Source organism: Aspergillus mulundensis (assembly GCF_003369625.1).
Source record: "Aspergillus mulundensis strain DSM 5745 chromosome Unknown scaffold_12, whole genome shotgun sequence".
Taxonomy (NCBI): Eukaryota; Fungi; Ascomycota; class Eurotiomycetes; order Eurotiales; family Aspergillaceae; genus Aspergillus; species Aspergillus mulundensis.
Window position 1 is genome coordinate 762,725 of NW_020797900.1, and position 16,686 is coordinate 779,410.

Consider the following 16,686-nt stretch of genomic DNA (forward strand, 5'->3'; position numbering starts at 1 on the left):
GAACGACGACCTCCAAGCAACCAGTAACCTTGCTACCTGCCGTAACCCCCTCAGAGACGAGTTCAAAAAAAAATACAAGTAGTCTATTCCTCTTCCCTACATCATACAATGCATCGCTATGCAACCATCCAACAGCCCAGTTCCACTCCGCCGAACAACCCCTATGGCAAACTCAAAAACGCCAGAAACACCGCATACGTCGCCTCAAGCAACGCCCTCTCACCATCTGTAAAGTTCCCATTAAACACCGGGTCCGGGGTAATCGTCTCATCACTGATCCCCTGCCCAAACACCACCTGATCAACATCATGCACCTGCACGGTTTCCGGCAAAGTTCCGTCCAAAAGATACTCCCTAATTACGTTCACCAGTCCCAAACTTGCAAGACTAATCGTCGTATGCCCGGGCCCCTTTCGTGTAACCAGCTGCGAAGACGTCGGTAGCCAGCGGTGCAGACTCTGTGCACTCGTCACCGGCGTCGTAGGGTCGTGGAGGGCATTGACGATAAGCACGCTGGCATTCCTGGCCGTAAGGGCAGCATTCGTCTGAAGATTCGTCAACCTCTTCGCGCCGAAATTGCGCACGCGGGGCCGGGTATTTGGGAAATTCCGGCAGAAGGACAGCGTCGACAGATCTGCATTAAGCCAGGGCGTTCGCTCAGTCAGCGAAAGTTCCAGCACAAGCTCCGCGACCTCAGATATACTCGTCCCATTTGAAGGCGCGTTATCTGTGCACTGGATCGGCCAGCCTGCCATGGATCCCGTGTCCGGTGCACTCACGTTGACAGACGTCTCCGTCGCGCCGGTCAGCAGCTCGCCCATGACATCTGCGTCTCCTTGCTCTAGTGCACGTAATGCAGAGGCAACGGCCGGCCACGTCGTCGGCAGCTTGAGGAAAGAGTACATGAAGAAGCTGAACATGCCGACAGTGATGGACCAGGAGCCGTCGGAGACCGAGATCGGGTTGTCGTAGAGCGAGGCTTGCAGGCTAGCGAGACGCTTCGCGAGGCCAGTGCTATTTCCGCCATCACTCAAAGCGCATCCCTCCGGTCCAGCCTGCTCACAAAGCCTCGCGAAATCCCCAATTGCATCAGCGACATACAACTCATCATTCGGCAGCTGGCTCATATACGTCTCCGCGTTAGCCTGCGGATTGAACACGCCATCGAAGACAACCCGTCCCACGCGCTCAGGAAACGTCTGGACAAACTCCGCGCCGTAGATCGTGCCGTACGAGAAACCCCAGTAATTCAGACTCGCATTCTTCCCGTCCAGCGCATCAACGATCGCAACCATATCGCGCGCCACATACGCCGCGGAAGACGTATACAGCGCACTTGAGTTATACTCCGCACAATCAGCCGCAATCTCTGCTACAGACGCATCAAACTCGTTTATTGCTTTCTCGTATTCCCCGCCTGGGCTTGTATAGGTCTTGTTCCTGAACAAGCTGTACTCGATCTCCGCGGCCGCAGAGACGCTGTCACTCGCTACCATCTCTTCACCCGCTGTATCCCAACAAGCAAGCAGTGGTTTCGCGTCCCCGACACCGCGCGGGTCCCATGAAACGATGTCATAGTACCCGCCCGTAATGGTTGAGAGTCCCTCCCCCGCGCCGTTGGCTAGGAAGTCGATACCCGAGGACCCGGGGCCGCCGGGATTCGTGAGCAGTGAGCCCTTTCGTTGCGAGACTGGCACAGTCGCGGCGTATCGGGCGAGGGGGATCGTAGCACGTTGTCCGTTAGACGGGTCGGCGTATTCGAGCGGGACGGTGAGCGTCGCGCAGTCCAGGTCTGCGTTCGACGAACATGGCGTCCAGTGAAGCGTCGGCTTTGCGAGTGCCGGTGGGATCTGGAGGGCGCTGGCGAGGAGGAAAGCTGCTGGCCATCGGCGCGGCGAGGCCATGTTGTCGCGGTGGTGAGCGGAATGACCGAGCTTTGGGATCGAGATATCCCGGTTGATAGGAAAGAACGGCGATCATTATCGTGTCAAGGACCAGGGTCCGACTTCGAACTATAAGCAAATCAAGCAAGCTCTACTCGGCAAGTAGCAATTCCGAACTGCGCAAGGTGGAGCGTACTATACGTAACGTGCCCACTCTAATAGGTGCGATCTACACTTTGGCTGCAATAACCAGTGTCGATCTTGCATGGTTAGTTTGCATCCCCTGCATAAATTTGTTGATGTTGCTTGTCATGGATTAATTCTCGATTCTGCTGTACTGGGAGATTGAAGCATAGGTAGCAGGAGTAAGCGTCGAGTCCTCCATGTATCTGGATATTAGCCAGTTTCTCCGGTAGCTGTCGTTCCATAGCTTATGGCACCGCGCGAGCATCTACACACCGTCAGCCCAGAAGTGGAAAAGGCTGCAAAGAAGTGTGATGCCGCGGATTGATAAGATCATCTAATCAATCAACAAACCTCGTGAACCATGAATCCGAGGACTCCGTAAATCCGCCACCTAATGAACCGGATGACTTTCTTAGCGCGACCAAGTGAATTGGATGACTTTTTAATAAAAATAGCCTAAAGGAGTTTAGCGCCGTGTTTTAGCTAGTAATTATAGACTTATAAAAAAGCTTGTTAGCTAATAAAATATTACCATGGCTAATATTATTTTTTTTACTACTAAGGCCTTTACCCCTAAAATTTTTTAATATTTATAAAGTTAGTAAAACAAAAAACTTTGCTTTTAAACTTTTTTATTAATTTTATATATATTACTTTAATTTTACTATAACATACTTTTTTAATACCTAATATTTAAAAATAATTATTTTTAATATAAACACCACCTAGATTACCTTGTAATAACATGCTTAAAATTATAAGTATTTTTTTAATATTTTTAAGGTAAGTAAAAATATTTAGAATATTAAATATTATTATTATAAAGTAAAAAAATATAAATACTAGGTTTAAATTTAATAAACTATAGTAAAGGGGCCGCTAAAAAAAAGCTTTTTTTTATTTAATAATATTTAAATTATTTATATAACCTTTATAAAGAACCTTAAAAAAGCGCTATTTTAATAAAATAATTAATTTTTTTATAAATTAAGTAAATAATAAACAGCGTAATAACCTCCGCAAAAATATTTTAAAAGGTAAAAAAAATTAATTTATAATTATAAGCTTATAGTATGCTATAGTTATAAGGTTTAAAATAAAATTAATAATATAATTAATAATAATAAAGTTATTTTATTTAAATAAATCCCTACCTGGCTATCTTACTTAATAAACAAGAATTTTAATAAGTAATAGTATTATAAAATATATTTTAATATATTTACTTATTATTTTATTACACCAAGCGCCTTTATATAAGAATTTAAATATTATTAAAGATTTATAGTATTAAATATAACTTTTTAAAAGGCCTTATAAAATATATAATTACTTATAGCTAGCTTGCTTAATAAAAAAAATTATATTTTTTTTATAGTAATTATAATTATTTCTAGCAAGTTAAAGGATTACTAAAAATACTTTATTTATTATTTAAAAAGGCTATATAAAAATAACTTAAATATACCTTTAATTATAGTTATTTTTAACTATATAAAAGGCCTTTAAAAAGTATTAAAAAATAAATTAATAAATATAACACGCTTTTAATATATATAATACCTTTATAAAAATATAAGGTAATATTATAATAAGTATTTAAATAAAATAATAAGGCGTCTTTTTTTTTAATATATAAAGGCTTGCTTTAAAAATAAGTTTAAAACTTTAAAAGGTTTTATTAAAATATAAAATAATAAGGCATGTTAATATATTTATAATAACTTACTTATTAAGTGCTGGGTTTATTACGCCATCCCTATATTAAAATATAATTATATAACTTTAAATATTATAAAATTTTTAAACTTTTTATAAATTTATTATTATAAGTTACTTATGCTTAAGATTATATAACTTATATAAAAAAAATTTATACTAACCTTTTATTAACGCCGCGGGGCCAAGTTTAAATTAATTATATTTATTAATTTTATTATAGGCCTTTTTAAAAAAATAAATAAGTAAGTAAAAAAATTATTTATTATTATATTAAGTAACACCTTTATAAAGGTTAAATATAATAAGTATAAATATTTAATTAACCTTGCTGCATAAACCTATAGCTATATAAGGTAATAAAATATTTAGTTTTTTTATAACCACGCGCTAGCTGCTATATATAAAATAAAAAAAAATTAAAATAACTTTATTCTTAATTATTATTATATTTAAAATTATAAAAATACTTATACTAGTATTTTAAAGCTTATTTTTAGTAGCTATATAATTAAAAATCTTAAATATAAAGTATTTTTGTGTTTAATATACCACGGGCAGCCTAAAATAAAATAAATTTAAAAATATTAAAGCTATTAAAAGTATTAAAAAAATTAATTTACCGCCGCCTAGCGCGGGATAATAAAAAGTATTTATTATAATAAATATTATAAACTTAGTTATACATGGCATAGTTAAGGTTACCCTTTATTTAAATTTAACTAATATATTATTATTTTAAAGGCTAGCGGGTGTATAAAAACTTTTTATAATTTTTAATATATTATTTTTTTACTACAAACTCCTACTCCTACGCCTTTTTTATTTTAAATTCTTACTTTTATGCCTTTTTTACCTTAAATTTTTATTTCTTTACCTTAAATTCCTATACCTACGCCTTTTTTACCTTTAGAGTTAATATTAAGTTCTTTTTTAAGCTTTTTATATAAACCAAGACCTTTTTAAGTCCTTTTTAAATTTATAAAGTTAAATCTCCCACTGCTTATTAACAGGGAACTAAAAAAAATAATAAAAAAAAATATAAAAAAAAAATAATATAAGAAATTAAAGGCTACTTGGCTAATAATACTAAGGCTAAATATTAAAAAACTATTAAAAAATTCCTGGAAAAAATATTATTAAGCATAAAAAGTTATCCCTATTTTATAAAAGTTTTATATAAAAAAAATGCCTAGGCTAGAGTATTAAAGCTTTATAAAATTATATTAAAATATATTATATAATAAAAACACTATAATAGCCTTTAATATTAAGTTTATATATTAATATTATTACCTACCTAATATTTATAAGAATCCCTAGGATTAAGGGATAAATATTAAAAAGTTAATAAATTATTATTATTTTAGTTACCTTTATTATAATATTAGCTTTAAATAGCCTTAATTTAGCTATGTTAAAAAAAAACTAGTGGGTATATAAGGCTTTTATTATAGCTCTTGCTATAATTACTATAATTTATACTTTAAATAACTTTAATTTAGCCATGTTAAAAAAAAACTAGTAGGTATATAAAACTTTTACAGGCGTGTAGCACGCGTGTAAAATTATTTATTTTAAATAATTACCCTTTTTTAAATTAACTAATAAGATTCCTGCATTTTATTAATATAAATATAACTTTTAAATATTTAAAATAGCTTTAAAATACTTAGTTTAATTAAAATTATAAAAAATTAATTTTATTAAACAAGGGTACTATTTTATTTAGCTAAGGTTAAGCCTTAAAAAATAATTTTACTAGTAAATTACTAGGCAAGTTATGTGACGGGGCCAAAACAGGGCTTTGTTAAAAAGTTATCTTGTTCACTTGGTCGCGCTAAGAAAGTCATCCGGTTCATTAGGCGGTAAATCCGCTTATCTCATCCACATACGAGTCCGACATCGGGAACAGTGGACCATCTCTTCCACATTTTATTTCTTATTGAATCCCACTGATTGGCCTGAGCCTCGATCAATGACTCGCAGCCCGCCTGGGACCCTGCCAAGGCTTCGTTTGCGTATGACCTTCTCCAACCGGATTAGCCGGTTGTGCAGTGTATACTGTGCTCGAGGCCCAGGCTATGTATACACTAGACACCAGACCATGTACGTTCGAGGCGGCTTCTGTCTGCGAAATAGAGTGTGCCGTCCATCGTTTTCGCAGGGACCGTTCGCCGTGGTACATACAATAATCCGCAGATTCAGCATAGGTAAGTGGCCTGCCAGTTGAACACGGAATGCAAGTTCAACTGATGATTGTGGATCTACCGGGATACCGAACTGCGGCAGGCCGCTGGTGTAGTGCAGCGATGTTCCTCTTTACTAAAGGCAGCGATGTTCCTCTTTACTAAAGTTAAGGTGTTCGGACGTCTGTGCTCTGAAAGCCCTCGAGAACATCCGGGCCCTCGGGTTGCGTTCCAAGACAAGCGTAGAAGAACTTGTTCGGTTCAAGATGCAGAGCCTTGAGCATCGGTGCACTTGCTACCATCTCCTTCACCAAGTTAGGGGTTTCGAGCCTGTTGGTACGAGCTGAACGGTCGTCAATGTTGTGGAGCACGGTGGTCGGAGCGCTGTTGCGCTGCTCGAGGCCGTGCAGGGTCACATTCAGCTCTTCTAGTAAAGGCCGGTTGAATAGCGAAGGAGTGAGCTTGTGTCCATGATCGAGCTTCGTTCTGAGACGCGGCGAAGCTGGCCGTCTGCTGAAGAGATGTAGGGGATGTATTGAAGAAGATCAATTGGGAAAGTGTGGAGACCCGCGGGCGGGGCCCTGCGCGGAAGAACACTATCCCGGGGTAACAGCGCGCTAGCCTGATCGAGCTTAGTGGCTATGGCTCGAGTGCTTGGTGTGCAAATAGCTGCCTTGTATGCGCCCTGCTCCCTATTTAGCTGCCAGGACAGGCAAAACACCTTTTACTCCCCTGCCCGCTGCGCTCTTCTACTCAAACCACGCATTCAACACCCTGCCAACCCTCCCCCTCCTGGGCTTCAGATAAGCCGCCTCATACGCCTCAATCTCATCCCTCGTACTCCCGAGCGCCAAATCCGCCTCTCCAACACGCACATACCTCGTCCGTCTAAGAACCTTCCATCCCACCAACGCCACAACAAAAACCCCAACCATGGTATAACTCGTGAAGAACGTCGTCGTGTCCCACCCGCCCTCAATGAACACCGTATACCCCAGCACAAGCGTCATGGCAAACGTGCCCACAAGCGCATACCACGCCGCAAAGGGCTGGAAGGAACCCTTGTACGGTAAGGTATCGCGGGACATCCCTTGCTTCTGCATCGTGTAGTAGAAGTGGAGGTATGTTACTACGGCCCCGAAGTAATTGAGGAGGTAGGAGGCTGTGCAGATGCCCACAAACCAATTTAGGACTGTTGCTGAGGTGCTTCCAATTTGCAGGAGGGAGAGGAAGGAGAAAGTTAGCGCGGTGATCACGGCGTAGTAGGGCAGGCCGTACTTGTTGCACTTTGCGAAGAGGGAGGGCGCTTTGCCGTCGAGGGCCATGCCGTGGAGGGTTCGTGCTGCGGAGAAAATGACGTTGTTGCCGGCGGAGAGGACGGAGGTTATGATGAGGGCGTTGACGAGGTCGGGGACGCCTTTTATGCCGAATTTGACCATTGAGATTACGTATGGGGATCTGGGCTTTAGTGAGTACCATATGACAGCGTTGAGAGTGAGTGGGAAGACTAACGCAGCACCAGTTCCGCTTCCCTCTCTCTCGCCGGAGATCATATCGGCCAGCATTTGGTCATCGTAGGGGATGACGATTCCGACGCACAGCGCACCCCCAATGAAGAAGAACATCAGGCGCCATACAAAGGATGAGAAGGCTTTGCCCATGAGGCGTCGCGGGTTCTCGGCTTCTCCGGCGGCCATGGAGATGAATTCGGGGCCGACCATACTATATCATCTGGTAAGACTACGAAATTCGAATCTTGGGGAGGGAGCGTACGTGAATGAACCCTGAATCATGCAAGACAATATCCCAAGAAAACGACCAGTGTCTCCGGGGACAAGGTATTCGACGAACGAGCCCTAAGCCGATGTCAACCATAGAGTCATGAGAATGCTCAGGCATCGTTACCGGATCCCTCCAATACCGAAATCCATAAGGATCATGATCCGGATTCCCGCCGACCATGGTGACAAAGGTGTACATCATCAGCCCGAGCATGAGGAAGATCTTGAAGATGGACATGTAGAACTCCGAGATGCCGAAGTACTTGACCGTGAGACCGTTCAATACCCTACCTCATCAGCTCCGGTTTCAATGAGAGGTCTGACTCACGAGTATACGACCAGACAGACTGCGACCACCACCCCAACATGGACTTTGTCCGTCCAGTAGGTGAGAAGGACATGGATAGCGGTGATCTCATACGGGATGTTAAACGCTCGGCCCTCGTCAGTGCAAATTAATGACTAGCCAATAGCGTTGCTCATAGTAAACCTCTGGATTGTCTATGTGTAGCGAGCAGTGAGTTGTGAGAAAACCTTAACCATCATGTGCTGCGCTAGTTTTAATTAGGATAGGCGCGTCCTGGGCGCCGGCCCTTCGGGTGTTTAATATACTTTTTAATTAAGTAATACATGGCCATATTATAAAGCTATATACATGTCCTAAATAGGAAATATTACTAAAAATAAGAATAACAAAACTTTTATATTTTTAATTTACTAATTAAAGGGCTTTCTTAAGGCCTGTTATATTTTAAAAAGTGGTAAACTTAGTTACTTTTAATAATTTAGTTATTTTATTTATAGGGTTTTTTTTTCCCGGCACGTGTTAAAACTTTATAAGATATTACTTATAAATATTTTATATAAAAAAGTATTTATTAGCTAACCAGTGTGTAGTAACTAAAATTTTTTAACTAGTGGCGTTAGTAATAGCGCTAGTATTATTAAAGTGTATTATAATTAGCTTATTATTTTATACTTTAAGTGCCTTAGTAAGCTTTTTTATAAATAAGGCTGTTTTAATAGCCCTGTTAAATACTAAAAATTTTATTATAATAAATAAAGGCGCTATAACTACTTATTTTTTTAAACTTCACGCGATAAAAAACCTATAAAAATATATAATAAAGCCCTTGGTAAACTTCCTGTTAAAATAATTTTAATAAAACGCGTTAAAATAAATAATTATTCCTTTTATATAGGTTTTAGCAAGTACTAAATTACTTTAATTAATTATAATATAGTAAACCACGTGCTTGGCGGCTGCCATGTTATTAGTAATTAAAAATTTTTATTAGTATTATAAAAATTAAACCAGGTATATAAGGTTAACACGGGTTTTTTTAAGCTAGCCAAAAAATTTAACTAATTAAGTAAAGGCGTGAGCGCTGGAGGCGTTAAAAATTAAAGGTATATTAGGATTTATAATATTTAATTAATTAACTTTTTATATAATTTTAATATATTTTTTTATTATTAGTGTTTTTGCCGGCCTAGCCTTAGTAAGGCTAAAATACTAAGCTATTTATCTTGCATACATGGCTTAAAAAAGGTGGATTATCCTATTTTTATAATCGCGGGATATTATTAATTTAAAAAATTTAATTAACTTATTACTAACTTTAAGTTTATAAATCTTTTATAAAAGGCTAATAATAGTGTTTATATTAGCTTTTATTTTACTAGTAATAATATTATTATTTATATAGGTAATAATTAGCGCGTAGGGTAACTTTTAGATATATATATAGGGTTTTTTAGTAAGTGGCTTAAAGCCCTTAACACATAGTAATTAGTTAAATTTCTAGTTTTATAAGTATGTAAAGTTGCAAAGGCTAAATAGGGCTTTTTATACCTTATATATAAGGTTATTATTAATCCCGTGGCCGCGTGGCTATTATATATAAATTTTTTAATTAGCTATTTTTATATTAAGGTAGGTGCTAATAATATTAAACTAGCGCTAGCTAAGTTTTTAAATAGCTATAGCTATTAGTATATATTTAATTACTATGTTAGCTATAACTAAATAAAAGCTCTTGTTATAGTTTAATTTAGTAACTTAGTGGTTACCATACATAATAATTTAAGCCTTAAATAATAAAACAAAGCTATTTTTATTACTTTTAAGTGTAAATACCCACTTGCTAGAAATAATTTTAGCCCCTTTTAGCTATTTAATAAGCCTTCACGTGTTTATAGTAACTACCATGCTAATATAAACTAATATAACTTTTTTTTATTAGTTAAAAAACTTAGATTACCGCGCTTTTTTATAAAATCTTAGCACTTTAATATTATTAATATATAATTTAGCTTTGGCTAATATTTAAAACCTCCTGGTAAGTAAATACTAAACTATTTTATTAAGTATTTTAATAACTCCGGTATTAGCATGCTTAATTACTTTAATTAATGGGCTGTAATTAATACAGGGTTTAGGGTATTTAGTTAATAAAATAATTATTATATTAAAAATGTTAGTATTTATATTTATTTTATATAGGGTGGCCTTTATTATTAAAACCTTTAGTTAGTTAGGGAATTAGCCTGGTATCTTATAATTTAATATTTTTAAATCTTAATTAGTTAGTGCATTTAATATTATATTAGTATCCATGTTAAATACACGTGGCTTAAAATAGTCTGCCTTAAAAATTTATTTACATGTATTTTAAATGTTATTTAACGCCAATCCTAGCAAGTTAAGGTTATTTTAAAGCTTTTAAGGGCGCGGAGCGGGTGGGGCTTAGGTTACTAGTAAAAATAATATAATTTATATTTAAAATTAATTAATAGGATTTATTAATAGTAGTGTATAAGCCGGTGTTATTATAGTGTTAATGCCTTTTATTAGAGATTAAGGTGGTGTTACTAAATTAAGGTTATTATAATAATTTAATAAGGTTGGGCTTAGCGCGCTAGTGCCATTGTTATTATTATTAATTAATTATTTTAACAGGATTTTTATATTTCCAGCATGTGAGTACTATATTAACACTAGAATAAAGTTAACCCAGTATTTTAGTATTAATAAAGCAAGTAACTTTAATTTAATATTACCACATGGTATTAAAGTTGGTTAGCGCCATAAAATTAGGAATATAGTTTAAATTTAGCCAGTAATTAATATTTTAGGCGCCTGGATTATTAAAATTAGCTTAAAAATAGGCGTATTATTAAGTTTGGTATTATATATAATGGCCCCTAGCATTAATTTATTAGGTTAAGGCAGGGCACCCTTTATAAATATAATACCAAGCAGGTAATTATTTTTATAAAACTTTAATTTATTAAATAAAACATGTTTTAAGTGGTAAACCCGCTTCCCTGGGACCTATACTTGGAAGATCTTGTTATTATTTTTTTTATATTTAACTAAATAACTAATTAAAGCTTTTATAACAAGCTTATAAAACTATTTATAGTTTTTAATTAACACATGGATGTATAATTTACAGCCATAGGCGCGGAAGTTATTAAGGCAGGGTATTAAGTTACTAATCTAGTAGTATTCGCGCTATAGCTATAGGGGTAACTTACTATAAAAATTTTTAGTAATAAATAGTTAATTTAAGGTTATAATAGCAGCCTTAATTATTTTAGGCTATACTTTTTTTAGTAAACTAGTGTTAATTTTTATGGCTTGGGCTGTTATATTAATATACTAGGCATAGTATTTTAAAATTTTATTAGATTCTAGAGTTTTTAGTAAAAAAAATTAAAATATTAAACCTTTTAGCTTAGCCTAGGTTTTATACTTAAGAAACTTTTTACTACTATTTATTTTAATAGCGCGGATATACTATCCCGTAAGGCACTTATAGTATTTTTAGTATAATATTAATTACTAAAATACTTTCTTCTTTTTTTTAACGCAGTATACCGCGGCTAATTAGGTGGTGTTATTAATAATTATAAGGTAGTAGTTAAATCTACTAATTTTAGTTAGTTAAACAGGTTATATATTTACATGCCATAATTTTTTTAGATTTACTTCCCGCGGGATGGGCTAAAATAATATTTTATAAGATTTAGCCTTAAGGCAAGCAGAGTAGTTTAATTAATTAATAATATTTATATTAAGGCCTTTTGCCCAGGCCGTAATATAAAGTCTAGGAATACCTGCGTGGTTAAGGCGCTTATAAAATAGATTTATATTAATTATAACTAATTAAAGACGTTATTTAAATATAAACTTTAAAAAAAAAATGCTATAGCATGTGTAAGCTTGCCCTATAATAAATTTATTTAGGCTAATAAAAGTATTATTTTTTTTATAATATTATATGCCAAGCGTTTTTTTTAACTTTTTAATAAATAATAGGTAAATTAGAGCCTTGGGCGCGTGATATTTATAAATCTTAATTTTTTTATATATACTATTTACACCCTTTATAATAATAATTAGTATTTTATAACCTTTAGCACGTTTAATTACTTTACTAGATATTTTATATAAGTATCCCAAGTGGTTTAGGCTATATTTTATATAATTTTTAAAGTTAAAGCACTTAAAAAAGATAAACTTAGCTAATTTTATATTTATAAGCTATTTTATTAGTTTAGCGGTTATAGTAAAAGTAGGTATAACTAAAAATTTAAGGCTAATCTTAGGCTTTAATTTATTATATTTAAAGTTATAATTATTAAATTTATTATTATTATATAAAGTTATAGCTTATGGCTTTACACTAGTTTTATTTAAGTATAGCACTTATACTTTAAAAAGCTTAATTTAGTTATTAAGTTAAAGTTAAGGATTTAAATAGTAATAGTTTTTTTAAAAGTGGCCGCCATATTTATAATATTTATAAAAATAAACCTTATTATTCCCTTGCTTTATTTAATTAACTTATTTTTTTTTATTTATATTATTTAAAGGGCTAGTAAGCACTTTAGTGCAGGGTTTTTTATAATAAACCTATTTTTTTTACTTTTTTAAGGGCGGGGCCGCGGTGGCAAGCAGGATAATTATTTTAGCTTTAGCTATAGTATTTTTATATAGTTATTTTAGGTTATTCTTGCTATAGTTTCTTAAGATCTTATTAATTAAAAATAATTATTAAAGTATAGCCTATATTTTAAGATTATTATAAATTTCTTAAAGGACTAATAGCATGGTAATATTAGGTTTAATAATAACATGTAGGTTTTTAGTAATATTTTATGTGGTTATAAATATTATAATAAACTTAAAAATAATAAAGAACTAGTTCTTATATATATTAATAATACTAAGCGCTACCTTGGTAATCTAGGGTACGCCTTATTTAATAATAATTTAGTAAATTACCTTAAATATCTTATTAGTATACTTTATTAAATGCGGGGATTTTATAACTTTAATATAGATTTTACAGCTAACTTGGCCCAGGAGCTAATTAGTAATAAGTATTAAGTAATTTTTTTATTATTTTTAATATAGTTTATTCTCGGGAGGCCTAGCAAGCAAGAAATTAATTAATTAAAAAAGGCGTAGGGCTTATAAATATTTTTTTACTTAACTAAACTACTTATTATAATTAGTTTAGCCCAAGAGTTTAATCCCAAGCGGGTATATAATAATAGGAACCATGGCCTTAAGCAGGCGGTGCTTATAATATACCTATTTAAGTAAGAAATTAGGGGGATTTATTAGCTAAGTTACTTACTAAAATATTCCTATAGCGGGATTAGGTATCCCTGTAAGGAAAATAACTTATTAAAGCTTGGCTATATTAAATATTAAGTTTTAATTAATTAAAAAATTATAGTTTTATTAATTTATAAATAGTAGGTATTAAAAATCGCGCTTTAAAAAGGTAAAAAGAGTATATAATAACACTTATTATAAGCTTTAAAGCTTATAAAGGCGCTTAAAAAAGTTTTAAATAATATTTTAAAGTAATTAAAAGAGTTTAAGGGCTTATAACCTAATAACTAGCTAATAATATTACTTATAATAAACCTTTAAATTATTTATGTGTAGCAAGCGGTAAGTTATAAGAAAACCTTAACCATCACGTGCTGCGCTAGTCCTAATCAGAATAGGCGCGTCCCGGGCGCCGGCCCTCCGGGCGTCCGACACAAATCATCACGCACGAAGAAATGCCATACCCATGAGAAAAAAGTAATTCCACCCCATCGCAAAGCTCAGCGCATCGTCAACCCAGAAGCCAGCGAGTCGGACAAACGGCGACGCAATGGGCATGTAGGTGACCATCTCAGCTATATCATGGTTAAAAACCCTTCGAGCCCCAAAGATAAGAGGGTGGCAATACCGAAACACTGGTTCACCGCGAGCACAATCGTGCCATAAAGCACGAAGCCCAGGAACAACCCAGCCGGCCCGCCCTTGGGCAGGGACGCTCCCATCTGCACATAGAGGGCTGGTCCATTTCCCATACATTAGCTCACACCCGACGAGCCGACCTGACATCCACAAAATTCAACAAGGGCAACTTACACGTCCCGATAGCACCGCCAACAGCGAACAGCTGGATCTCTTTCCCTCCGAGCCTGCGATGCAGATGCTGCGATCCAGCGGAGATGTCCGGCCCAGCTGGCCTATCCGCTGGCGCAGGAGCATCGTCGTCGATAGCCTTGTGTTGGCTCATCGCTTATCCTCCATACGCCGAGAGGGGGGAAATACTGATGAAGCTGGAGCTTTTCCATTCTGCGGAGTTTGATTTGGAAAGTGAAAGTCGTCAGGTGGCACTGCCTGCAATATCGGAGCGAACTAAGGACCAGGACGAAGAGGGGCACTGCGCCTCCTATTCGTTGGCTCAGGCAGGGATTCTCTGCTAGGTTACAGGGGCCATAGCTACCTTAGGCTTTGAGAATTGGAGAACAGTCTACGCTTCAGTTCTGATGTACGAGCCATACTTAGTGGGCCAGGTCACCATACTTTACTGGACCTGGAATCGAGTATAAACTTATAAACTTGATCGCGGCTAAAAGGTTCACTCCGATAATGCTTTATCTATATCTCTATATCTGAACTGCATAGTCCGCCATTATCTCTACTTAGGGCTGTTCCGGCTAGCGGCGGAGCACGCCCCTCCTTCTCCCGCGGGTACGGAGGCCTAAGAAGACACTCGGGAAAAAACTCCATATCTTACTAAGACTCCATACCGCTTTACCTACCGCTCTTTATGTATACCTTAAAAAAATAGCTACTTTTATTTTACTAATATTTCTTACCGCTCCCGAGGGCCATTATTTTTAGTAAAAATTTTATTTAAATTTATATAATAATATATATATAATTTATAATAACGCTTTTACTAGGGCTGGTTTTTATTAAAACTTAAAAAATTTTAAATTTTACTAAGTTAACCGCGTGAAAAAAAATAGTAGCTATTAAAATAGGTACTAGTACTTAGTTTTTTATAAAAATTTATATATAAATTAAAGTACCTGTACTTATAAAGCTATAAGGTTTATTTATATAAAAAAAATATATTATTAACGCGCTGGTACTTTATAAGGCTATTAATATATTAAAGGGCTGTTAAAGTGCAAGTACTTTATTTTTGTCAGGGCCAATGTTTTTTTATTTAATGTTACTAGAGCTAATCTACTATTAGTCTAAAGTTAGCACCTTAGGTAACCTAAGCTTTGGCCTTAGGCTGCTAAGGCTTAATATATTTTATTATTATATTAGGCTATATAACTTAACTAGGTTATTAATATTTAGGGTTTTAATTACTAGTTAAATAAGGCTAAAATAGGCCTTAAATATAGGCTAAAGTAAAAACCTATATATAAAGTATTTAAACCTATATTTATTTTTTAATTAAAAATAGCTTAAGCATAGCTTAAAAATTTATAAAAATAGCCTTAAAGCTAGCCTTTTTTTTTAAATTTTTAAGTAACTTTTTTAATATTATTTAATAAGGTTTAAAATACTTTATTTTTATTAATTAAATTTTTTTATTAATATTTTTATTATTAATAAAAATTTTTTAAACTTATTAGTTTTATAGTTAAAGTTACTTTTACCTATTACTTTTTAAACTTTTTTAATAATAGTATTTTAAACTAGATTTTTAAAAGGTAAATAAAGGTGGTTTATAAGTATTTTAAGTAAGGTCTTTAAAACCTAAACTTAAATAACTAAAAAAATATCCCCTTTTTTATTTATACTTAAAAATCCTATTATTATTAAAAATAATTAAAAAAAAGAACCTAACTTAAATAATTTAGTTTACTAACTTAATAAAGTATAGGGTAAGATATACCCTTTACCTTATTATTTTATATTATTACTAAAACCTATTAATTTAAAATTTATTATAATTAAAGGTATTTTAAAAAAAAGTAGCTTAAAACTATAATTTTAAGCCTATTTATTTTTTAATTTTAATAAAATTAATATTATATATTAAAATTAAAATATTTTTTAAAAAAAAATATGGGGAAGTTACCCTTATAACCTAAAGTTAAAATAATATTAAATTATTAATTTTTATATTAATTTTTTTATTAATCCCCGCGCTAATCTTTTTATTAATATTTTTAATAAGTTTTAAAAAAAATTAATTTTAGTAATTTTTTTAATTTTAATTTAAAGTTAAACTTAAATAACTTAAGTTATTATTTTAAAGCTACTTTGCCTTTAAAACCTAGTACTAGTAAAGCTAACTTTAAAAGGTTTAAAAATTTTAAATATATATAAAAAAGGTATTAAAAGGCTATAAGAAATTATAAGCTTTATTATATAAAAAAAAGGCTTTTTAAAAGCCTAAAATTAAGTTTAAAAAAGTTAAAAAGTTAAAAAAAAAATATAACAAAGCTTAAAATCTAGTTTAAAAATTTAAAAAATTACTTTTATAACACCCCTAAAAGGTTTTAAATAAATAATAAAAAAATTATATTTATTATTTAAAACACTTTAAAAAACGCCTATAATTATTAAAAAGATTAAGTTAAACTTTAAAATAA

General features: G+C 33.7%; 3 protein-coding genes across 3 annotated transcripts; all 3 read right to left on the reverse strand.

Moving 5' to 3' along the window:
• Positions 1 to 161: 161 nt before the first annotated feature.
• DSM5745_09541 (uncharacterized protein) lies at positions 162 to 1,904 on the reverse strand (the record flags this gene model as incomplete). The annotated part of the gene is made up of 1 exon (XM_026751557.1): positions 162 to 1,904. The coding sequence occupies one exon, from the start codon at positions 1,902 to 1,904 to the stop codon at positions 162 to 164; it is 1,743 nt and encodes a 580-aa protein (XP_026599905.1).
• A 4,240-nt stretch (positions 1,905 to 6,144) lies between these two features.
• DSM5745_09542 (uncharacterized protein) lies at positions 6,145 to 7,674 on the reverse strand (the record flags this gene model as incomplete). Its single annotated transcript, XM_026751558.1, has 3 exons — positions 6,145 to 6,487; positions 6,857 to 7,435; positions 7,490 to 7,674. The coding sequence occupies 3 exons, from the start codon at positions 7,672 to 7,674 to the stop codon at positions 6,145 to 6,147; spliced, it is 1,107 nt and encodes a 368-aa protein (XP_026599906.1).
• Positions 7,675 to 13,834: 6,160 nt separating this feature from the next.
• DSM5745_09543 (uncharacterized protein) lies at positions 13,835 to 14,357 on the reverse strand (the record flags this gene model as incomplete). The annotated part of the gene is made up of 3 exons (XM_026751559.1): positions 13,835 to 13,968; positions 14,022 to 14,129; positions 14,207 to 14,357. The coding sequence occupies 3 exons, from the start codon at positions 14,355 to 14,357 to the stop codon at positions 13,835 to 13,837; spliced, it is 393 nt and encodes a 130-aa protein (XP_026599907.1).
• Positions 14,358 to 16,686: the final 2,329 nt, after the last annotated feature.